Raw genomic sequence first — 25,864 nt, 5'->3', positions numbered from 1 at the left:
TAGGACCACAAATGCTCTATTGGATTAAGGTCAGGTGAATTAGGGGGCCAAGACATGACTTGAAAGTCACTGGAATGTTCCTCGACGATTCGACCCTTATGACATGGTGCATTATCCTGTTGGTAAACACCATCCCCCGCAGGAGAAACTGTTGCCATGAATGGGTGAGCCTGGCCTGCAACTATCTTCAAGTAGCTTACAGACGTCAGGGATTGTTCTATGAGGATTATGGGTCCTAATGTGCCCCATGAAAACAATGTTCCTGGTCGAGAAACCATGAAAACCTGGGAGAGCCCATTGTTATAGATGGAGGGTGGTCATAATGTAATGGCTCTTCGGTGTATATGGGTGTGTGTATGTGTGTCAGTTTCTCTGGGTCTTTTAAAGAACTATTTTAAATTCAAGTTCTTTGCAAAGATTATTCATGCCCATTGGAACACTGAAATAGAAAAGCTTAAATAGAACTTCGGAGAATAACTATCTTAAAGGATCACATCCCTTTCCGGTTCAATACTGTTGCCAAGTCGCTATCGCTGCTTGTGGAAAAGAACAGTATCTTTCTCACCAGAAGTAAACAGGATCTGATTCCAGCATTTGTTTATGCTTACTTTAATTAAAATATACGATCCATCAACAAATTACTGATAGACTCAGAAAAAAGAGATAAATAAAACCTAGCAAGTTAGTTGGCTAAACATAAGTGCATTTATGTTTAAATGTGAAATATAAAAGAAACTGTTATGCAAAAAAATTATGATTAAGACCAGTAAGCAAAATATTAAGGATAGAATTTTTATTTTTCATGCTGCTAAATAATTTAGTTTGGAGCATTTGTATTCAATTGTCAAACTGGTTAAGGACAATTTATATTCTTTATTGAAAGTGAGAAGTTAACAAAGGTAATGACATTAAAAGAGAAGCATATAAAATGTGTTTTGCTTTTAACCTTCCTTTATATACATTTTTGCCTGCACATTTTAGAAGTCAAATTGAGAAAATTCTTAACACATTAAAACCTATGCAACTGTTACAATCTAAATAGATATAAGCTTTAATTGGTGCATCAGTCAAATGGACCAAGAAGGACCACATAGGCTCCATTTCATATTTAAATCCATATATATTGGGAAATTTTTTTTATAGACTGTATATACACCGAAGAGCCATTACATTATGACCACCTTTAGCCCTCAAAACTGCTAGCACCTGCCGTGGCATTGATTCCACAAGGTGCTGATAAGGTAGTCTGAGGTATCTGGTACCAAGCGCTCACCAACTGGTCCTGCAATTCCCTCACATTGCGAGGGGGTAGCGTGGCAGCACGAATTTGGTTTTCCAAGAAGGACCACATAGGCTCCATTGGACTAAGGTCAGATGGATTTGGGGGCCAAGACATGACTTGAAAGTCACTGGAATGTTCCTCGAACCAATCCATGACGATTCGACCCTTATGACATGGTGCATTATCCTGTTGGTAANATATATATATATATATATATATATATATATATATATATATATATATATATATATATATATATATATATATATATATATATATATATATATATATATATATATATATATATATATATATATATATATATATATATATATATATATATATATATATATATATATATATATATATATATATATATATATATATATATATATATATATATATATATATATATATATATATATATATATATATATATATATATATATATATATATATATATATATATATATATATATATATATATATATATATATATATATATATATATATATATATATATATATATATATATATATATATATATATATATATATATATATATATATATATATATATATATATATATATATATATATATATATATATATATATATATATATATATATATATATATATATATATATATATATATATATATATATATATATATATATATATATATATATATATATGTATATATATATATATATATATATATATATATATATATATATATATTATATGCACACCTTCTGTATGTTCTATAATTTTCAATTCGAGGGGGGGTCGGAGTCAGTCAGTTTCTCGGGGTCGTTTAAAAAATTATTTTAAATTCAAGTTCTTTGCAAAGATTATTCAAGCCCATGTTGGTTAAACATAAGTGCATTTAAGTTTAAATGTATTTCATGTGAAATATAAAAGAAACTGTTATGCAAAAAAATTATGATTAAGACCAGTAAGCAAAATATTAAGGATATAATTTTTATTTTTCATGCTGCTAAATAATTTACTTTAGAGCATTTGTATTCAATTGTCAAACTGGTTAAGGGTACAGGGGACCTTAAGAACCAACTTTCAGAGTTTTTATGATACATTTATGAAACTTGCAGTATTTACCTTTAATATCTTTAAAAAGCTGTATGCAAAATTTCATGTAATTTGAATGATAAATTTTAAAGTTATTGAACTTTTAAAATTTTAAAATAGCATGGAATCCGATAAAGTCAAAACACTCCATGGGGTACAAAATTCATTGCAGAATCATACTTTTTTTTATATGACTCGTTTTTGACTTCCAAATAAAAGTTACCATCATTCAGTGGCAAATTATAGTGCTCTAGCTCAAAAAACACACTTTTTATGTATCTCATGAAAATTTCTGGAAAAATTTAAAAAATCTTGAACTTTTTTTACTATAAACAAATTTTATCAATGTTCTAGGTAACAAAACATGGTAAGTTTTAATTACATACATACATAGTACACATAAAACAAGTTTCAAACAAAAAAACTAAAAATTGAGACAAATGGAGCATTTCGAAAACACAAAAATCCGTCAAAATTTTATTTCGAGAAAATAGCAATTTTTAAAATGTATTTAAAATAACACTATTAGTTGTGTATAATATCTAAAAAATGACTAATTAAGCTTATATCTGTTCTTTTATCTCCATTATTAGGTTAAAATGGATAAAAATTCAATTCAATATGTGCCTATGAAAAGAAATACTCAAACGTACTCAGCAAGCATATTTACTTATTCAAAATTTAACGCAAGAAAATTCACTAAAGTAATGACATAAAATAAGTTAGTAAGCATGAAATTAATTTATTTTAAAAAATATGAATGATATATCAACCGAAAAATGAAACATTGATTCAAATGTAAAAACTAATTGTGTGCGATATATATAATATAGAAGTGTCAAAGATAGAAATTTTTTTTTAAATCCTCCTGCACAATGGGAGGGTCCTTCTACTGTTACATAATTTTGATTGTCACTAATTTTCTTCCTGTCACTAATTTTCATTTCAGAAGAACCCTTCTGAAATGAATAATATAAAGTTCTTTCAGCTTTTAGCTTAAAACGAAACTAAAAAAAATCGGCTGATTCAAACTACCGACTTCTGTTTTTTGAAAACAAAGGGGCGTCGCCTAATTAAAATCCTCATATCTCAGTAAAAAAGGGTTCCATTTCCAAATTTTTTTTTTTGTTTGAAAGCTTACAACGTCTATTTTCAGAAAAAATAAAAATCTCAAAATCGAAATTTTGGTCACTTTTTTCAAATTTGAAGGTCCTCTGTACCCTTAAGGACAATTTCTTTATTGACAACAATTTCTTTATTGAAAGTAAGAAGTTAACAAAGGTAATGGCATTAAAAGTGAAGCATATAAAATGTGTTTTGCTTTTAACCTTCCTTTTTATACATTTTTGCCTGCACATTTTAGAAGTCAAATTGAGAAAATTCTTAACACATTAAAACCTATGCAACTGTTACAATCTAAATAGATATAAGCTTTAATTGGTGCATCAGTCAAATGGACCAAGAAGGACCACATAGGCTCCATTTCATATTTAAATCCATATATATTGGGAAATTTTTTTTATAGACTGTATATACACCGAAGAGCCATTACATTATGACCACCTTTAGCCCTCAAAACTGCTAGCACCTGCCGTGGCATTGATTCCACAAGGTGCTGATAAGGTAGTCTGAGGTATCTGGTACCAAGCGCTCACCAACTGGTCCTGCAATTCCCTCACATTGCGAGGGGGTAGCGTGGCAGCACGAATTTGGTTTTCCAAGAAGGACCACATAGGCTCCATTGGACTAAGGTCAGATGGATTTGGGGGCCAAGACATGACTTGAAAGTCACTGGAATGTTCCTCGAACCAATCCATGACGATTCGACCCTTATGACATGGTGCATTATCCTGTTGATAAACACCATCCCCCCGCAGGAAAACCTGTTGCCATGAATAGGTGAACCTGGTCTGCAACTATGTTCAAGTAGCTGACAGACGTCAGGATTGTTCTATAAGGATTATGGCTCCTAATGTGCCTCATGAAAACCTGGGAGAGCCCATTATTATAGATGGAGGGTGGTCATAATGTAATGGCTCTTCGGTGTATATTATAGACTGTAGATATATATTTTTTTTAAATATTTAGATTGCATCGCAGGACAAAAATATAACGTCAATCGCTGGATATTTTCCAGCAACCATTTCTGATCAAAAAAAGGCGGCAAACATAGTGAAGTTATAGCGATAAATACCAAGTACCTTTGAATGACGCAATTAAGTGGACGACTAACGACACCTGTTGGTCATATCCTAAATTAAACGTCTAATACTGTATATAATTTATTTCACTGGTTTGACGTTAGAAAGGCGGGATGTGCTCCTCAATTAATTAAGAAAAACACATGGTAGCAAAAATTGTGTCATGAAGAAATTTTGCTACATTTGAGTTGCCCATGGAAATTGCGGGATGAGCAGCCAGAAGGTTAAGAATATGTAATGAATTTGATAAAAATTATAATGACATGGTACACAAGAAGGGAAATATTGCTCCATAAGAGGCTATTCACTATCATAAAACGTAAAAAGCTACAGAAACAGCTTGGTGTTGGACAAGTGGGTCATGAAGGTCAAGGCTTTGCAATTTGGTGACGGTATGGTGGTTGCCTTGAGGATTGGCATTGCACACCACCTGAGTTTACTTCCCAGATAAGCTGGTATCCATTGATCTGATGCTAAGTGGGCTTCAAGCCTTAAGCATGGAATAAAGCCCGCAAATTCTTCCCAGTGACAGTTCAGTGTCTTCAACCACAGTTACATTGAAACTACACCTAGATCATATTAATACAAATATTTTGTTGCAGATTAATTAGTCAATTATTTCTTTAGTAGTTAATATAGTTATTTAAATTGTTTCAATATATGTAGCTTAAAGGTAAAATTATAATTGATCAAATTTAAACAAATGTGTTTAATATTAAAACATGTCTACTTGGCTTCAAACACATGTTAGACGTTTATAATATCAAAATACCTTTTTATATAATATCAAAAGCAACACTGATGGATAAAATCTTTTATTTACAAAAAAATATACTTTCGAAGAAAAAGATTCCATTAATGTATCCCAGCATTACAAACATAAACAAGCCCTCGCTCAGCTAAATTTTTCATAACTCTTGCTATATTTTTGCAATCATCTGAAAAGCATAAATAAATGAATAACATAAGTATTAAATAATAAATAAATTAACAAAGTTTACAAAACATGAAGTCATAGTTTATATAATTAACATTTATGTTCATATAACCAACAATTATGAATTTTATTTTAATAAATCATAAGAGTTTTTAACGCATGCAATGGTTATGTACTGCTTAATTTAAATGTTTAAAATCCCAAGATATGTTTTTGAAATCATCTGAAAAATATTTATACAAAGACTATTATTGACTAGCAAACAAAATTAATAAAGAAATTTACAAAAAACAAAATTACTTAAAAAATATTAATACTTACATAACTAACAGTTACAAATTTTAATTTTTCAAACCATTATTAGAGTCATTAACTTCTAGATAGTACAGTAATCTTTAGTAGAAATGTGCTGGATACACAGCAATTATCCGGCCATATCTTTATTACCAGGTTATTAGTATGGCCAGGAAAAATTCTTTCCGGTACCGGCTATCCAATAATGGTACTGTTAGATACAACCATGTTCAGAATTATAGTAACCTTAAAACTATTAATATACACTACCGGTCAAAAGTTTGCGAAAATTTTGAAATCTACAAAAAAAAGTTCTAAATTCAAATGTTCATAGAACTGCGAAAAATCATTCAAATGGCATGAAANTCAAGCTGAAATAATTAGTTTAAGCTCCACACATTTTACTTTTGAGCAGAATTTTAACTAATTAGAAACTTTAGTGAAATGAGAAGCTTTAGAACAGCGAAATATGTTTGTTGAAGAAAGTTGCCACTTAGGAGAAAGAAATAAAAAAACAGAAATCCAATGTTGAAAACTATTTTAATTAAATTAATATGATAGTTAAATATATACAAAATTTAGCAGAATGTTTATATGTATGTATCTTATACAAATCAGTAATTTTGAACTGATTTACAATGAATTTAGTGTACAGTGCAAAAAAAGCAAAAACAATCTGAATAGCTTTTAGTCTAATCATCGGATTTTTGCATTCTATGTCTCAAACTTAATAGCTTGAGGAGATGACCTCAAATATGCTAATTAATAAAAGCAGGCGATACATTAAGTTACGAAACAAGACACAAAAATGTATTTTTTTGAATAAACACAATTTTTTTTAAGGATTCGAATTTCGGACCCAAAAGATATAGGGGTAGCCGCAATCTGGAAAATATGGTCTCAATATTTTGGTCAGGATAGTGCTCTTAAGTTTAGATTCCTAAATGCTAATTTTACTTTTTGGGTATTTTCCCATATTTCAAGAACTTTTCAAGCAAATTGAAAATCCCTTTTAAACAATTATAAAATTGGTTTATCTAAAGATAATTTGATGCAAAAAATTACTTTTTGTTCAGATTTATTATTTTTTATTACATTATTTAAGAATGGTTGAAAAATTTTTAAATTGTAAGATATACAATTTTTTACATCATTTTAAAAAAATATTTAATTTTAGACATTGGATTTTTAGACAAAAGTTGAGTGAAATTTACACAAAATTTGAGTGAAATCGGTCGTTCAAATTTTGCATATATATAACACGATTCTCTTCTTATTTCAAGGCACGTCAGCCTATTGTACTGGTTAGTGAATAACACTAACCAGTACACTATTACAGGCTATTACAAGTCTTTGCTATCTACAGCAAGGTTCTTCCAGTTTCCTTTATTTACTATATGAAAGGTAGCATCATTTTAGTAAGCTAATTATAACTTACCTACACCAGAGTGTAATCTGCCTTCATGCTCTAACTGGCAGTATTTAATCATTGTCATCATGTTCCTTGGATATACTGTAGTCAATTCAGCAAAACTCTATAAATTACACAAAAATATCATTTTTACGAATTTATGCTTGTACTTCCACCCCAATATGTATTAAAGAGAAAAAAAACAAGGTCAAATAAGTTTAAGAGTTTAGTTCAGAATATGAATTATCATCGTATTCAAATAATCAATTTCAGAATGTATCGAAATATTATGCAACATTTAAGTCATTGCTACTACATTAAATATTTTTAAAAAAAATAAGGGTAACTAAATGTAAGAGTTTAGTGGAGAATGCAAATAAATATACGAATAAATATTCAAATAATCAGCTTTAGAATGTACAGATGCATTATACATTTAAGTTGTCTATAATTTTTGAATAACTTCGCAAATTGATACGGCCTTCTCTTCCCTAAATTCAAAACAATTTCAAGTGCAATATTTGAAAATGTGTTTTCTTTTGATTCTCAAAATAATTGAGATAAACATGAAAACCTATTTCAAAATTCTAAAATAAAAAATAAATATAAACCATAAATGAAAACAAAAATTTATAACTGCATTTACAAAAATATTTTCTGAATGCAAATGGTTTAAGTTATTAATTTTAACTCGATTTAATATTTTTGTTCTGGACATTGTGGAAAATATTTTTACATTTAGGCATGAGAACAAAAATGGACCATATTAGCAACCAAATATAGGTGCTTCATCTGAGAAGTCTTCATTTCATAAAACCAATGAAATGATATATTATAATAAAACTTCATAAATAATAGCATATAAATTTCAAGATTTAAAAAAAAAAATATTTCATGTATTATTGTTTGTCAATCATAACTGTACCAAGACACAGCAAATTCATTTTTGCGCATAATTTTCTAACAGCATTACATTTAACAATCCTAGGTTGGCAAGTTTCAATATATTGGTCTAAAAAAACTTTGCTTTCATGAACAATTCACAAATTTCTAGTTTGATTATTCAATAAATAAATAAATAATAAACGAGAAAGATACACAAAAAGAAGAAACCCAAGAAAGATTAAAGAAATGAAAAATACAAATAAATAAATACAGAAAAAACTACAAAGTTATTTTTCTAAAACCACATTATAGCAACATATATAAAACCACAAAAGTTGCAATATACTTACAACTTTTACATTAATCCACTTTTTCATATAATCAGGAACAGGAAGTTTAAAACCTTTGCACTGCATTGGGAATCTAAAGTGATAAATATTTCATTAAAGAAAGTGATTCATGTGATGAACTTTAAGAAATACACATTCCTTTAAAGTAATTAATTTACAATACAGAATTTTTAGAATTAATTTATTTGTTATATAATCAGAAAGATAATAGTAGAATGAAAAGATTCCTTACATTTTTTTAAAAAAAATCCTATTAGCTATAAAATTAAAATAATATATATTAAAAGATAAACAAAAACTTATAAGCAGGCATAATATAAATGTTACCCACAAAGTTTGAAATCTGCTTTTATATAAAATAGATAGGTATTTATAAAATGTTGAAAACTGGCCAATAAAGTAAGAGACAATCAAACATTTCACACATTGACAAGGATTCTATAAAATGCCTAGGTATTATGAAGAGTGACGGTATTTTATGTATTATTGATAATGTGAAATTTAATAAAAAATTACAATATTAAAATAATAATAGACAAAGTCAACAAAAAACATTAGTGATTAGGTACAGAAAGATGTCAAACTACTTTTTTTTGCCTCCATATTTTCTGTCTCATAATTCAGAATTAATTATAATGTTTTACTAATTATTAAAATTAATCTATAAGCTATCTTAGAATGCATGACTGCTATAATTAAGAAACAGAAAATATGTTGTTAATTTAATTAAAAAGCATAAAATTTAATTAAATCACATTTAACTCTTCATGGATCCTGCAATGCAGAAAACCCTATTTGGACCTGCACGTTTTTCCATAAATTTTTTTTTTTTATTTTACGTTACTATATAACAAAAATGCTGTAAAGAGGAGGAACATTCAGACTAATTTACAGCTTGTAAGCACATATAAAGGTTTGATATAAGTAAAATAACAATTTGAATTAACTTATTAGAAAAAATTTACTTTAGTTTCATAATTCAGACTAAGCAATAAGCATCTATAAATACATATAATTCAACAAAAAATAACAAAATGTAAATGACTAATAATTCACTCCAAATCACTAGTATCTGAGAAATGTCAACTCGATTCTATGTTGGGGTACATTTTCATAGATGAAGGTTGACATTGTCAATAACTACTATCCCCACAATATTCGAAAAAATTATTCATAATAAATGATTTTATAATTAATTTTTTTTAAATGATTAGTTTAATATTGAATTTGCATAACAAATTGGGATACATTCTGTAAATAATCTCTCCTAGGATATACGGCTATTTCTTGAATAAAATTTGAAAGAAATGCTAAACAACTAGATTGCAATATTTATCTTTAAATTACTTCGCAATCTATAAGAAATATACCATTAAAATGAACAACATAAATAACATGTTATAAATATATAAGGACAAAATGATGTAAGAAATAACATTTCTGAAAATACAAAACTTAAACCGTGAATCTGAAGGGCTTCACAATATAAATCAATTTTAAATGTTAGCTGATATTCAAAAAAAGAGAAAGGCAAGTTAATGTTAAGTTTCAAAATTTTTTAATTAATTTATTTTTTAACTATCTATTTATTTATTTATTTTTGGTTCAGATAATAAAAATTATTATTTAAAAAATAATTTTCATGCAAAACTTTAACACAAATCTCTAGGAGTAAAAAAAAATAATAATAATTTACCTCTCTAAATCAGTCAGTTTTCTTCAAATTTAGACATGATTAACATTTGTGCTTTAAAATTAAAACCTTATAACTTACAAAGAGTAACTTACAAAGATTAAGTGTTTTCTTACATATATTTCAAATCCCAATCTCCACAAGTGGCAAAAGCAAATTTTATATTTTTGTCTAACAGCTCCTCTTTCTGAAGCCATCTTTGAAAACTCTAAATATAAATGAAAAATAATTATATCAGTTAAAATATATAAAATGAGCAATTAATTATTCAACAATAAATATAAACATGTACTGAACAAAAAAAAATTTTTTTTTTCAATTAGGTTGCAAACAAAAACTGGATTCACTTAACAAGAGATATGATTAAATTTAATTTTACCATTTTTAGTAGTAAACAATTAATTCATTATACCTGTTCAAATATTTACACTGAACAAATCTTAATTTTATCTATTGATTTTTTTTTTATTCTTAAGTTTTGACCTTAAGTCATAAATTTAAGAAATCCATAGTTAAATATCAAGATGGGAGTAACATTCAAAATATATAGAATTATAAAGCAGAATTTAAAAATAAATATATAGATAAATCGAAAAAAAAAATCATGGCAATTTCAAAACAGTTACCACCATAGAATAGAATAGAGAATAGAATTAAATTTATCAAAAACTAGAAAATTATTTAAGATATGTAATATGCTCAATTTTTATGAAATTAGATAAATTACAAAAATGAATATTTTTAAAAAAAATCATAATTAATTACCAATATTTTCAAATTTTTATTAATTCCAAAGCATTACTCCATTGTTTAAATTGGAATATAGGTTATTATCTTATTTCAAGTTTTAACATTGAACTTGAATTTCTTTATTTTATTTTATAACCGTCGTTGAACAGCAGACCCAATTTTGGGTTTACGACTACTAATGTTCAACTCCATAGGCTTGTAATTTTGAACCAATCCAGCAAACAAGGAAACTCCTGGATCAGTACCCCCTGAGGTATGATTTGATATGGGAACATGGAGGACTTTGTGAATTGACAGATTTAACGTGCATCAGACACCATTTACTACAAAGGAGGTCTTCGGCCAGTGGGGATCGAACCCACAACCTCAACCTCTTGGACATGGGCCCAGTGTCCTACTAACCAGACCAGGTGTAACTTACATTACACTTGCATTGTGTAAATGACACATAACCCAGTATTGTAAAAGCAAGCAAATATCCCTAAATCAATTTTTATTTTCGCCTTACATTAACATACCTCCCAACATTGGAGAAATAAAATAGTGGAGATTTCACTAGCGACATTTTTTAGGCTACGAGTAAAGTTTTGATACATCATGCATTATCATGTAAGTCAAAAAGAGAAATCCAAAATTGGAAATAATATAAGCACTTACATTTAGTGAAGTAAAAAATATGTATATAATACCTAATCTAAGTAAAAATTTTAAACCATTGTTCATAATTAATTAAACTATATTTTATTTTATAACTGTCGTTGAACAACTGACCCAATTCTTTTGGGTTTACGGCTGTACTAATGTTCAACTCCATAGCCTTGTTATTTTGAACCCAATCCAGAAGGCAAGGAAACTCTCAGATCAAGTATTGGGAGAAATTTGCCTTGTCACAGCTGGCGAAAGTGAATGTCACAGCCGGCCACTCTCCAGAAACAAAATTTCCTAATTTTGCAATATAATGAGTTGAAAAACCCATAATAGTAATTTCAAATAAGTACATGGAAAATGTCTATATTGTTGCATTAAGAAAAATAATCAATATCAATTAGTTAATACTCCTTCATATTAATATATATTAAAAATTTGTAATTATTCTAAAATTTTCCTAATAAAATAATTTTAAAGTGGGATTTCAATCATCTCGAAATGAAAACACAGTAAATATGTCACTTAACATTTTTGTACAAAAGTAATTTTAGTGAATGAAATAATTATTGTATTGTTGATTGGAATCAACCATTTTTAAAATTACATCAAAGAGACAAATTAATTATTGTAAAATTACTGAAGAATGATCCATAAGATTTCTTACTGAAATTGCTTAAAATAATAAATAAGCATATGACACCTGAATACATCGCCATAAATATGTGATTATATAAAATTGTTAATAGAGTTTCTTTTACATAAATTGAGTGAATTCTCAAAAAAGTTGAAACAAAGAACCCTGTGGGTAAAGGCTAAATGACTGAGCCATGTATATATTTATTAGACGGTCCCTGAATTAGAACCACTGAAATTCGTGATGAAAAAATAAAAAGATGTCAAATCAAAAATTTGTGATTCTTCAAATCCATTTTTAAAAAATTCACTTTTGTATTCTTGAAAAATGAGCTGTTATGAACACATACAAAAATCAGAAGTATCAAGACTAAAAACTAAAAATCAGGATAAACGAGGATAAAGTATTTTTTGTTAGGAAAATCAGAACAATTACAAAACTTGAATGTTAAAATAGTCATCTGTACATTTTGAGTCTTCTTAATCATAATTTTTTAATTTGTGCAGTTTATTTCTAAACAATGAGTATTTTTTAATTAATCATTAATGTGAAACATATGATTTTAATTATACAATTTCATTAATTTTTAATTTGATTGGAAGAAGGGATAATGAGTGGAACCATTTTGTTTTTATCCTATCCTGTCACCATATTATACTAGATAGTTACAGGGACTTACTGTGTAAGCAGAGAGCAAAGTAATGAAACAAATATTAATTAAACAGTGTATAAATTTCAATAAATATTACAAATTTCAGTGACAAAAAAAACCATATTTTTACCTCATACACATCTTCAAAAACTGGACTGTTATCAACCATTTCTTGAGTTATACCTGTTAACTAGAATAAATTTTTTATTTTTATTTCCAAAGCAATGGATGCAAAAAAAAAAGTTAACACAAGAAAAAATATTTAAAAAACCTTTTTAACTTAAAATCAACATATAAGAAGAAACTAGTGCACTAAAAACAAAAATCAAAATAAACCGTTTAATATGAAACAGTAGCAATTCTTAAAATAATAATTTAAAAAATGTGGATTGTCACAATGATAATAAGCAAATTAAAGAAATATTATATTTTAGTTAGAAGCATTAAGCCATCCCATAAATTAAAACAGAATATTTTTTACATGCATAACCTACATTAAAATTGCTGTATAATCAATTATACAGTCGAACCCCGCTATAGTGAACCTGGGATATAGTGAACACTCGGATGTAGTGAACTTTTTTAGCGGTCCCGTCCGCATTCCAATTTGAATAATGTTATTTTTAACGCTTATAGTGAACAGCTTAGAACTTAGAAACTCTGTTATAGTGGACTCAAATTTCATTTTTTCAAATATCTTTTTCAGTCCTCCATCTTTAAACTTGTAGGTGTTGGGACTGAAAATGAATGCATTCCTATAAAATGTGNTTTTTGTTAAGAAAATCAGAACAATTATAAACCCTGAATGCTACAATAATCATCTGTACATTTTGAGTCCTTTTAATCATAATTTTTTTTAATTTGTGCAGTTTATTTCTAAACAATGAGTATTTTTTACTTAATCATTAATGTGAAACACATGATTTTAATTATACAATTTTATTGATTTTTAATTTGATTGGAAGAAGGGATAATGAGTGGAACCATTTTGTTATTATCCTGTCACCATATTATACTAGATAGTTACAGGGACTTAAAGTGTAAGCAGAGAGCAAAGAAGTTAAACAAATATTATATCACAATTAAACAGTGTATAAATTTCAATAAACATTACAAATTTCAGGAACAAAAAAACAATACTTTTACCTCATACACATCTTCAAAAACTGGACTGTTATCAACCATTTCTTGAGTTATACCTGTTAACTAGAATAAATTTTTCATTTATATTTCTAAAGCAATAGATGCGAAAAAAAAGTGAACACAAAATAAAATAACTTTTTTAATTATCAAAAATTAAAATCAACATTTAAGAAGAAACTAGTGCACTAAAAACAAAAATGAAAATAAACAGTTTAATATGAAACAGTAGCAATTCTTAAAATAATACAGTAGGGAACCGATTATCCGGAACGATCGGGACCATCGCTATTCCGGATAACTGATTTTTCCGGTTTTCTGAATCGCTACAAAAAGCTGTTTTTTTTTTATTGTTAAACCTAACTCAAAATAAAAAAATTTTTTGGAAATAATCTTAAAAAGAAGAAAAAACGTCTCCTCTAACAAGAATTATTTCAGCATTCTATCACTTACACATCAAATAAGTAAAAGAAAAATAATCAGAGGGTACTGATCTGTTTTCAATTTTTTGGGGGGAAGGGGTAGTAAAAAAATTACTAAGCATTTTATTGATGCTATCAATGCTGAATTAATTGTAGTAAAAATTAGTTTCGGTATTTTACTAGAGTTTCTTATCAAGGTACTATAATTATAAGTTTTTTTTAAGAACCCTAAAATGGAGTACTGCTATTTAAAGAGTTTCAAATTTTAATGAAAGCTATCACTATTTTTTTTAAATATATATATATAAAATAACATATAAATACTTAACATTTTCCATTTTGTTTTACAGAAAATTACTCATTCATACTATTCAGTTTCTAACTCAAAAATGAGAAACTATATTTTTTGTAAATATTTTCTTTTCTAATTACTTTTAGCTCATTTAAATTAAATGTATGGCAAAAAGAAATACAAACAGTACCCTTAAGCTTTGTTTTTTACTTAATATGGCACTTAGCACGTCTGTTCTGGTCCACCTACAGTAACATATATGTCCTCCTTACTAAAACTCTAAGAGTCCCCTTCAATATGTCAGAGAAATAAAGAAAATCTTCATGAATTATCATCAATTTAATTTTTTTAAAGTAAAAAACAAGAAAGTGATAAAATAATTAATCTTTTTGCAGGTATTTTGTACATTTACTTCTTTTTTTCTTTTAATTGTGTGAAATTCAGAGAACTGTTATGACTATGCAATTTAATCTTGCCCTTTACAAAATTTGGATCCCTGCAATGTCAATTCATTATGAACTAATTGAAAAACATCATGTTAAAATATCAAAACTAGTACAATGTGTTAATAAAATAAAAATCATAACATGTAACATAAAAGAAATAAGGTGACCACTCTTTAATCAAAACAAAACTCCCTGAGATCCCTAGAATAAAATCCTAAAAATTTTCATGATTTTGTCAATTTCAGTTAGAGAGATTTTAAAGCATAATTTTAAACTTTAATATAAGATTTAACATGAATGTGAGAAAGAAATTGTTAATTTTTTCAATTTGAACTTATTCAATATTTTTGTATCTAAAATTACGTATATTTTATGAATTACTCAAAATGAATAAATAAAGGTTTACTATTTTTGTAATAAAATAAATAAATAATTTTATTTAAAGTTTATGCGTTTCTTGAAAGAGCCTGTTTTCTGTACAATAAACAAAAACTATTCTTATTACCTGGGAACAAAACTTTGAAAGAGTTGGATTGGTTATAGGTCTCACGTATGCATGAAAGATTGATTCAATATCAAATGTCTTTGCACATATTTTAAGAACTGGAAATTCTATAATTTCCTACAAGGAAAAAAAAAACAAATTAAGAAGGCAAAATACAATTCTAAAAATTAAGAAACATTAAAAATATTATGGAATTAACCACAACTAATGAGATTAATAATGCATTATCATCACACAAAAATTGTACAATACAATGAATAACAGGATATAGAAAATGACAACTACATATTACAAGGTTAATGAAAGTAGTGCTATTTATATATGAACTTAAAATCAAAAAGCAGTCTTTAGGGTAGAGTTATGGAAGTTATTAAATTATAGACACATCATCAACAGACATAACTGTATAGGAGGGCAAAAGAAAGCAAATATAATCTGAATATTAAAAGAATTTTATTAAAATCAAACACATACTTGGGGGACAACATTAACGGGAGAATCACATGTAGCTTCAAAGTCTAAAACCAGGATATAATCATAACTCTGTTCTTTTATTTCGGCACTTCTAGGTGGTAATTTTAAAAAAGGTGGTATGGTATAGCTCGGCTTTTCATTAGTAGATTCAGCAATATCTACAAAATTTCGCTGTAAAGGCCTGCAAGATGAAATATATAGTATTTGTGAAGCTTTCTGAAGTAATCTTCGATATTTAAACATGGTCGCTGTGATTTAATATAATAATGTGGTGTATTGATTATTGAAATTACTTCACATATTCATGTCCTTAAATCACTGAAATGAAAAACTCAGACTAAATATTCAAATTTTTAAACTTTATGCATTTGAAAGGTTTGTTCAGTTCAATATTTATTTGATAATACTCTTACTAAAAATTATTACTGAAATAACTCGTTGAAAATATTCATTCTAATCAATTTTTTGTTCTGCATGTTGTTGTTTACATTTTTAGTGAAGTAAAACGCTTTCAACTACTTGTTTTTGTAAACATTAAGGTTTTTCTTACAAACTAGTGGGAACATTTTCACTTGCAGGAGCACTTGCGTTTTTTTTTTTTTTTTTTTTTTTTTNTTTTTTTTTTTTTTTTTCAGAAATTCTCGCGCAGTGAAGCTGCGTGACCTTTGAACGTTATTTAGAAAATTTATGTAAGGAATTATAAAATTATTAGCTTGACTACGGATGGGCATACACCAATCTAAATTGGAATATTCATTTGCAGACTATTTGTTTGTATTTCTTGCATTCAACAAAATGTTTTATGAAATTTTTTTTTGAAGATCTTGCATAAATTTACGCAGTTTTATGATCGAAAAAAGTTTTATGATGCATAATTATAAATAATGCATAAAAAAAAGAGACAGAAAAAATATTTCTACATTTTTCACTATTCAGACGATTTTTTACAAATTTATTATACATTTTTTCCTCTGTACTAAAATAGGTTGTTCTAGTCATCAAGTTGGTGAAAGATAAGGTATGAATAAGTTTGCTCAAAATATTTAATAAATGAAAAAAAAGTTGGGTTTTCACAATAAAAATTGCGATTGCATTGCTGTTAATTAGCTATAAAATTATTGTTAGTAATTAAAATGATAACACCTAAGTCTGTGCTTTTTATGTTTATCCTAATTTTAGAATAATTCTAATGTAAAAAAATCCTTTTAAATCTGACAATTTAGAATATCTTTTACACTATTTCACTTTATTATTACTAAAAAACTTTATCTTAATATTTATAGTTGCTTGGAATGTTTAGCAATTTCATCATTATCAAATTTTCAATCATTTGAAGATTATTTTTGAACGAATTCATATTTCCTTACTATTAAGACTATTCATTAAATACAGTACCGTATCAATGTATATGTATTGTGATTAACGTACAATGATGGTCGAAATTTTTATTAAATTTGCCTAAGTAATTAAAACAATTTCATTTAGTGCACCTTATATTTTTCCTAATTTAAAAAAATTACTTTTTTACTAATTTATTTTCTTACTGTGCTACTGAAATTTTTATCTTAATATTTATAGTTAGGTGCACTGTTTAGCTATTCCCTGTAACTATCGTCGTTTTTGATGATTTAAAGATCATTTTTGCTTGCATTTACTTAATTTCACTTGTCATCATGCGTATTCATTATAATGAATACCTATGGACTGTATTGATTCATATGCATTGTGATTTTTGTTAAAATGAAACATCGATGGCCAAAATTTTATTAAATTTGTCATCGGAATTTTAAGGCAAACTTTAATTGTCTTAGTTTTATTTATTTATTATCTTATTTTTTATATTCTTAATAAAGAAAAAAAAACTATTGTTGGCTTCTTGATGAAAATAGAAGAATTTTAATTTTTCTATTTTAACTCTTAGGAAAAGTATGTTTTTCTTTATTTTCCTGATTTCACTTATATTATAGTTTTTATTCTTTATTTTACCTGCGACAAAAATGCATATTTTGTCAGCTTTTCGCAAAAATAAAACTCGTTTTGCAAAATTAAAGTTTGCTTAACTTACCAAAAAAGACAAATTGAATTGGAACTATGTCGAATATTAATGATTCGATAAAGTATAAAATTTGGCCAATTTTTAGATTTTTAATTTGAAAATTGTCCAGGTTAAAGACATGTGAAAAACTAAAATTTTCACAAAAAATTGCAAACTTGCATAATTTATAAATGATTGTAACTTTTTTCCTAATTGTTGTAAAGGAAAATTTCAAACACCAAAGCCAACAAATTGCCCTTTCAATTTTTGCCATATTTGACCTTCTGACGCAAAGTAGAATTAAACTATTTGACCTTCTGTATCAAGGTCAAATTATGAAGATAATCTGTTTTAACGTTTGACCTCATATATCTCAAAATAACCCTATATATTTTTTAATTAATTAATTTGCTTTTATCCAGAATTGTTTGAATTAAATTGACAGAATTATTTAAATAAATACTGTTACTTTTAAAATATCTTTAAATGCATTTGTTACAAAGCTATTGAAGTATATTGAGCAACAATAACTCTGAAATATAACATCTTATATTTCCTTTTTATATTATTTCACTAAAAAATGAAGAATCCTGTGTAAATTCGATTTTTTGATTTGTAATTTAATTTTAAAAATGTCTGCAAGATTTTTTTAAGAGAAGTGAATAAATTTTTTTTCCAATGACCACCTTTTTTAGAATGATCCACTTGGGCATCATACAGGCATGTAAAGGCAGATTTGTTCTGCCCGTGATTCGAACCCCGAACATTTCTGATGCAATTCCCTAACCCCTACACAGGCCGGTGGGTGAATTAATAATAGATATAAAGAATAAGAAGAGAAAAAAGGATGCTGCTTTCTAAATATTTTATTAGTAGATTTTATTATTAGTATAATAACTAAGAAAATTTGAAAGCTGTGCTATATATTGTCAAATTTGTAACAAATCCCTTGATTTTTTAAAAAATATTTATACGGCTTGCAATAGTTTAAGAAATTCAAATCCTCCAATTCTAAAAAATTTGCATTTCTCTTTCTTAGCTGCAAAAGAGCGCAAGATACCTTAATAAATTTCTATAGCTTTCCTATCCTACCAATGCTGCAAATTGATACATGTGTAGCAAGATGTCGTAACAAAAAAAAACAAAAAAAATCTGTAATTTTTTTAGGATATGTGTTTGTAGATAGATATTAATGGTCAAATCTATAATTATACTAATAGATTATTTTATATGTATTTTTTATATATTTTTTTTTTACTTCACACGATATTTTTTACGATCTTAACTAGTAGAAGTTAATAAATATTGTAAACGAAAATAAAAGTCTCATCAAATACCTTTCTATTTCTTAATTAAAATTTTTATGAACCAAAACAAGAGCTATTAACTAACGAATTTAAACTTTTTCCCTTTTCAAATGCCGTTTTAATTCTTTCACGCATATTGCTTCTAAAAAACGCAACTCCGGTGCTTGAGCTTCACAAATTTTTATGAATAATGACTACTAAATATGTTATAAATTGGCATCTAAAGATATGTCTACATAAGTAGTTAATTTTTACTAGGAATTGTTATTTATTAACTAATATATACACATGATGGCCAATGTACTAGAACCAATCGAGATTTTCTGTTAATTGCTTGTTATCGTTAGTAGCAAAATCAGTTTATGACGAGCGGTAAATCTCATCAAAATGGTTAAGGTGCATTTCAGAATAATCACAGTATGATTGGAGAAAAACGACAGATGTTTCATCATTTGAATTTGAGCTTACTGTTGGTGCCAATATATATAGCGGGAGCAGGTGGCACGATCGTGGAGACAACAGAACCCGTTGGGTTCTTGAAACCGACCACATCAAAAGTTTGAAATAGAACCCACAGTTATAGTCTAGAAATACGTTTCTTCTTGTCAACAACTACATATGCTACTTTTCATATCCATTTGCTGTTCACTGGTGTACTCACTATTGTTCTTGCTTCATCTGTTGTTTCACTTTTTTTATTTATTTTTTATTAACTAATGTGATACACATTATTGTCATCTGCATAACGCAATTGTGCTTTGTATTTGTGGCGAAGTTATGAATTTTGTAATTGTTTGCTTATGTTCTGTTTATTGTGCGAGCTAGACTGTCGGCCAGACGTGGACTATACGGTTAAGGGTTTTGCAAACCTATAGGTACGTGTCCACGTCTGGAAGAAAAGAGGAAAAAAAAGTCATAGTCTAGAAGACGTAAATTAGGTTCGAACACGGTGATGGACATCGTCTTAACAAGGTTTATCCAAACTGATTTCGGGGTGAGCCATGCGCAGATAATTGCAGAGGAGGCGAATACTTATTCAGATGCCTGTCAGGAAATCTCTCATTCTGCCTAGAATGCCAAAATTCGTTTACACAGTAACGACTACACGGTTTATCTGGACTAATGATACACGCTACATCACATCGTGTTTTTCTCTGATTGAACAAGCAGAATTCAGCTTGAATCCCACAAAGGCATGAATTTCTCTTCCGAAGTTTGCGGATACTTCACAAAAGATAGTGTACAATACATAGTGCCAGAAGCGTTCAAAACTCCGAAACGACTTTCAACACTTTTTTTTCCTGGAGACTGCAAAGATCGGATCTGAACCTAACATGTTAAGGACACATCCGACGGCAATTTTCTCTTTCATCTAATTTACAAGATTTTTAAAATATAAATTCTCTGAGGAAACTAACCAATGCATAATATTCTTTGGGCATAAGTGCGCTTCAGAAGCCTTTAAAATCTATGCCCTCTAGAATACAGGTTGTTGTCCACGCAAAAAGAAGTTCATTAAAATATTAAGGTTTCTAGTTCATTGGCCAGTCCAGTGTGTGTATAGACATAACAGATTTATCATGTCAAAAATTGATCCATAAAAAGACGATACTTCGTAAGCCTTCTCAGTGATTTTAAAAGTTCTTAAATGTGAGCTGTTCATTAAATGTCTAAACTTATGGATCAGAATTAATATTTTACCGCTTGTAGACACGTTATTAATAATTTTAAATTATAAAATATAACTAAAATAAAATAAAATTGAAATATTAATAACCTTATCAAGCATTTTTTTTTCTCATTGGTAATTTTTTGCTTTTTAAGGAAGAAAAAATGTCCATAGACAAATACTTTAAAAATTTCGATGCTTCCCTATTAAGTCTGACTCAAAGCATAATTAATAACATAGATACAGAATGGCAGAGAATCGGAAAATGCGAAGAAATAGCCATTTCAAAAAAAGAAGAAATTGCGGTTACAGAAGAAAGTATAATGAGGTTGAATGAGAAAAGATCTCTTTTGGAAAAAGAGTTAAGAAGCACAGAAAACAAAAATGAAACTTTGAGAAAGTCTAATAATGAGCTAAAGAAAAATGTGCTAAAACTACGTAGAGAAGAGGAAAAATCATCGACAGAATTAGAAAAAAAGAAACAAAAATTAAAAGATGCACTTTCATTGCATAAAGCAAAATGGGATGAGCGTTATCGTAATCGTTATGCTAAAATACCTTGGATACAAGAGCTTGAACAAGCAAGACAAACATTCAACGAAGCAACAGAGCAGCTCAAATGCCTGAAGTCGGAATTAAGGCAATGTCAGGCAGACGTTTTTAAGGCGAAGTGTGAAAGAGGTCGAAGGAATGCAGAAGAAAGCGGCTTCTATCCTTTAAAAAGTTTTATTGTGCGAATAGCTGGAATAGGAACTAAAATATTTAAATTAAAAAATGATAAAATAACACTTACAAGAGAAATTTCGAAATTACAAGAAGAAATAGGTGTCCATGGAGCCTTTAAAGCGCAGACTACACAAATTGAGAGAGAAACTGTAACGCATACATCAACGGAAAACAGCATTTCAAATGCATTCATGAATTCGCAATCCATTCAAAATGTTTATGATTCGAAAAATCAACCAAATTTTGCTTTTACAACAAAAAGTACTGAAGTTAATATTTGTGATAAAATAACACCAAACATGGGCAACCAGTGCACAAGCTCTACAATGATACACAATTCAAAATCTTATAATTATCAAAAAGAAGCATTGATGAGAAATCGTTACTCTCCAACTACAAATACACAAAAAGTATTAGTTACCGGTGAACGAAACAATCATGTCCAGACTAGTGGCACAAACAGTTGCATTCCAACTATAAATACAGCAAATGCTTTAGTTACTACAGAAAGAAAAATTTCTTGTCAAGGGAGTAAAATACGCCAACGCATGGAAAAATTAAAATTATACACACCAGTATTCAGTTCCCCGCCTATGGAGGAATCATTTACTGTCTCAACAGAAAGAGTACCATCGATTCTAACAGAAAAGGCATCAACTTCTAACGTTTTCTGTTACCCAGGAAGGATATCTCATGTTTTTCCAACACCTGCAAAGGATGAGCATAAAAGTAAAGCAACAGTTATTTCCCAAAGACACCCTTTATCATCCACTACACTATCAAATAATTACCTGAGCAAGACTGATGAGGTAACTGAACCAAATGCTATTACAAGTGAAAATAGGATGGAATTTGAAAATACTACCTTGGGGAAGAAAATAAGATATCAAGAAAAAAAAATTCCGCAAGCTATTAAAGGAAGTGAAACATACATCAGGGAAAACAAAGCCATCACAAACCAACAAGAAAAATCAAAAGATCGAATGGAAATTTCTTATGAAAATTCAAATGTAGAAGAAACCTTATCACCTCAAGGAGTGCATCACAGTTCCATTTTAAGCATTAACAAGGGCCAAGGAGAGAAGTCAGAAAGAATTCAACAGAATAAAATAGAAATAATGAAAACATATCTACAGCAGGAATCAACATACAAAATTCCAAGCAAATATCAAAATATGAATGCACAAATGCTTAAAATGCAGTTTCAGGAGAAATTCAATTCTGTTCCTCCTGAAGACAATGAACCCAATAAAATAAGGATAATGCGAACAAATTTTCAAGCAGAAACAAATCACACAAGTCCAAGAAGAGATCAAAATAAGAATGCACCAATGCCTGAAAGTCATTTTCAAGAGAGAATGGATTTTGCACTTATTAATAAAGAGAACTCCATAAGCAATGAAATAGAGATAGAAACGAGAGATCAAAATATGTATGCAACAATGCCTGGAACTCAATTTCTGAAGACAATGAATTTTGTCCCTTTAAACAAAATCCATACTGATGAAGAAGAAAATTCTATTAACCAATCCCCCAAAACTAGAAACTCTTCAATAGGTAAAATACAATTGAAGGATACCTCTCCCTATTTTTCAAAGAATAAAGGGGAAAATAGTGCAAGTTTCAAAGATCCGAATAATCTCTTTGATAAGTCAGAAAATCAAGATCATATCGAAAAAAGAGATATCAACAATCAAAATAAAAAATCAAAAGATAACTATATAAGTATTACTTCAGAGGATAGTTTACAGATATTTTCAAGCACTAAAACGCACAAAAATTTAGAAACTAATGCAAGCCCTGAAGATTTAAATATGTCAGAAAATCAAGCTAATACGGCAAATATTGAATGTGCTACTATTGTAAAGCAACAAATCAGCAATATTAACAAGGAGTCAAATCAGAAGACAAGTGCTCCAAAAAATATCAAGATTTCACAAATAAGCAACAATGAATTGGCATCCTCGGTTGATAAATTGGAATTGCTAAAACCATTCGCTTCCTCACAAACCAACAGACAAGAATATTCAGAAATGAATGGCGATGGCGAGATTATAACAACAGTTTTCTCACCTCTGGACCAAAATATGTCAGAGAATCTAATTGATATTAATAATGGCATGGAAAGTAGAGAAAAACAAACACAATCTTCTCAAGAGAATGTTATTACTCAAGAATCAGCTTCTAGTCATCAATCAATGGAAGTAGAATATTCTCCAACAACACAGTCACAAATGATTCCAAGGGATAAACCAATGGAAGTTGAAGAAACTCAAATATCAAATGCAATGACTAAGAATGTACAGAACGACACACACATATTCTCCATATCTATGGAAATTAATAACCAAGCAAAATGTCCAAGCACTCCCAAATATACATCAAATGAAAAATCTCTCACTTCGCTTATTATTACAGAAACTTCTAAAGAACAGTCTTCATCAAACAAACCATTGATTAACCAGTACAAACAAATAAACAGACATAATCAATCAGCAAGTGATGAGGAAAATATGGAAGAGTTCCACACACCTATGGAAATACCTTTTACATCTCATATTATGGGTGAAACTAAAGAATTAAGATCCTCACTAGACAGACCATTAATTAAACAGATCAAACAAACGACAAATAAAATTAATCAACCAGTGAGTAGTGAGGCAAATAAACAAACATTCCATACATCAATGGAAACTAATGATACAGGGAATTCTACAGTTAGTGATCACTCCACATCCCTTGAGGTATATAATACACCACAAGCTGAAGATAACTCCTCAGGCAAGAGACCCCAATCAGATAAATCAGAACAGATGGCACCAAGAATAAGTCCTTTTGATTTAGAGAAACACAGGCAGGTTATTAATGAAATTAATAAATCACCAGATTTCACTTATCCATCTCGCTTTATGTACACCACAAAAACATCAGTACAAGGAAACCAAAAAGATGCCAGTTTGAGAGATATATCCGTAGATACTTTGTTTGAGCCAGTGCCATTCATCAACATGGTTAACTTGAGCAACAACTTACAGCCTGAGAAAAACCAAGAAAAAAATACATTTTTGTCTTTTGATGATTACGATTATTTGGCTGATTCCCCACCATTAACATTAGAAACAGGGAAAGAAAAATCTATGTTTTCATTTGGACAAGATTCCCCAAAATCTCCAGCACAACCAAAAGATTTCTTTCCTCTTTTTGCTGCAGATGCCAGCAAAAACGACAATGAAAGTAACAAAAAATCTGACTTTGTTTTCAACTTTGGTGGATCAAGTGGTATTAAATCACCAGAAAACGACTCCTCTTTCAAATTTTCGTTCTGAACTGACAAAAACAAACAGTATAATGTTAAACTATTATTTCTCGCCTAACTGAAATATTATTCAAAATATTTAATAGGCAAACATATACAGAAACACATCATTAGTAGTATTTAGTTTTGTTCCTTTAGGAATGAAAACAAATTATTTGTAACTACTATAAATGTAATACAAACTTTTTCTTTAATAAAATATATCCTAATAAGTGTCACTTTTCAATCATAGCTTTTTTTTAAAAAAAAAAATTGAATTTTCAAATTAACGTTTTAAAGATTCATAAAAAAAATTATTTGCAAAAAACTTTTCTTTGGTTTTATATATTGAACATTTGGCAGTAATCTAAGTTAGGAGGAATGGCAAAATAATAGTGGTAAATAAGTGAGCATAAAGGGAAATATGAATGCTATTTAACTTCAACTCATATTATTTGTGCAATGGTTAATTCATGTTTTTCAAATATCAAAACCAGTTTATAGAGAAAAAAAATATCGGTAAAATATTAAATATTTTATTACTGTAGTAGAATAGCATATTAGATGAAAACATACGCAAAGTCATCTATATTTATTAAATTGAGACGTTATTCCCTTTTCTTTTTAATAAATTATTTTATTTTACAAAAACAATAGTACAAAATTAAAACCAAGTGATTCCGATAAAACAAGGTGCGTAGCCAAATTTTTCAACAAAAAATAAGTA

The 25,864-nt window shown here is 28.3% G+C and overlaps 2 protein-coding genes across 4 annotated transcripts in view; one reads left to right on the top strand and one right to left on the bottom strand.

The window, feature by feature from the left end:
• LOC107441030 (ERI1 exoribonuclease 3) overlaps positions 1–16,617 on the bottom strand; it is an 89,060-nt gene extending 72,443 nt beyond the window's left edge. The window contains exons 1-7 of one of the 3 annotated variants that reach the window (XM_071182454.1): positions 16,106–16,602; positions 15,632–15,748; positions 13,973–14,032; positions 10,259–10,350; positions 8,450–8,522; positions 7,242–7,338; positions 5,396–5,510 (exon numbers count right to left, since the gene is read on the bottom strand). In XM_071182454.1, coding sequence (XP_071038555.1) covers positions 5,428–5,510; positions 7,242–7,338; positions 8,450–8,522; positions 10,259–10,350; positions 13,973–14,032; positions 15,632–15,748; positions 16,106–16,348 — 765 coding nt within the window. In that variant the 5' untranslated portion in view covers positions 16,349–16,602 and the 3' untranslated portion in view covers positions 5,396–5,427. Of the gene's footprint in view, positions 1–5,371; positions 5,511–7,241; positions 7,339–8,449; positions 8,523–10,258; positions 10,351–12,956; positions 13,017–13,972; positions 14,033–15,631; positions 15,749–16,105 lie in introns of those variants that run through there. The other 2 variants (XM_043054110.2, XM_043054109.2) reach the window with 2 other exon arrangements.
• A 5,524-nt stretch (positions 16,618–22,141) lies between these two features.
• Positions 22,142–25,168, top strand: LOC139425834 (putative uncharacterized protein DDB_G0282129). Its single transcript, XM_071181813.1, has one exon. The coding sequence runs from the start codon at positions 22,142–22,144 to the stop codon at positions 25,166–25,168; it is 3,027 nt and encodes a 1,008-aa protein (XP_071037914.1).
• Positions 25,169–25,864: the final 696 nt, after the last annotated feature.

Source organism: Parasteatoda tepidariorum, chromosome 6, assembly GCF_043381705.1.
Source record: "Parasteatoda tepidariorum isolate YZ-2023 chromosome 6, CAS_Ptep_4.0, whole genome shotgun sequence".
NCBI classification, from domain to species: Eukaryota; Metazoa; Arthropoda; class Arachnida; order Araneae; family Theridiidae; genus Parasteatoda; species Parasteatoda tepidariorum.
This window is presented reverse-complemented; position numbering and strand designations above follow the sequence as displayed.

Coding starts and splice junctions, on each gene's coding strand:
- LOC139425834 (XM_071181813.1), top strand. CDS start 22,142: ATGGGCAACCAGTGCACAAGCTCTACAATGATACACAATTCAAAATCT.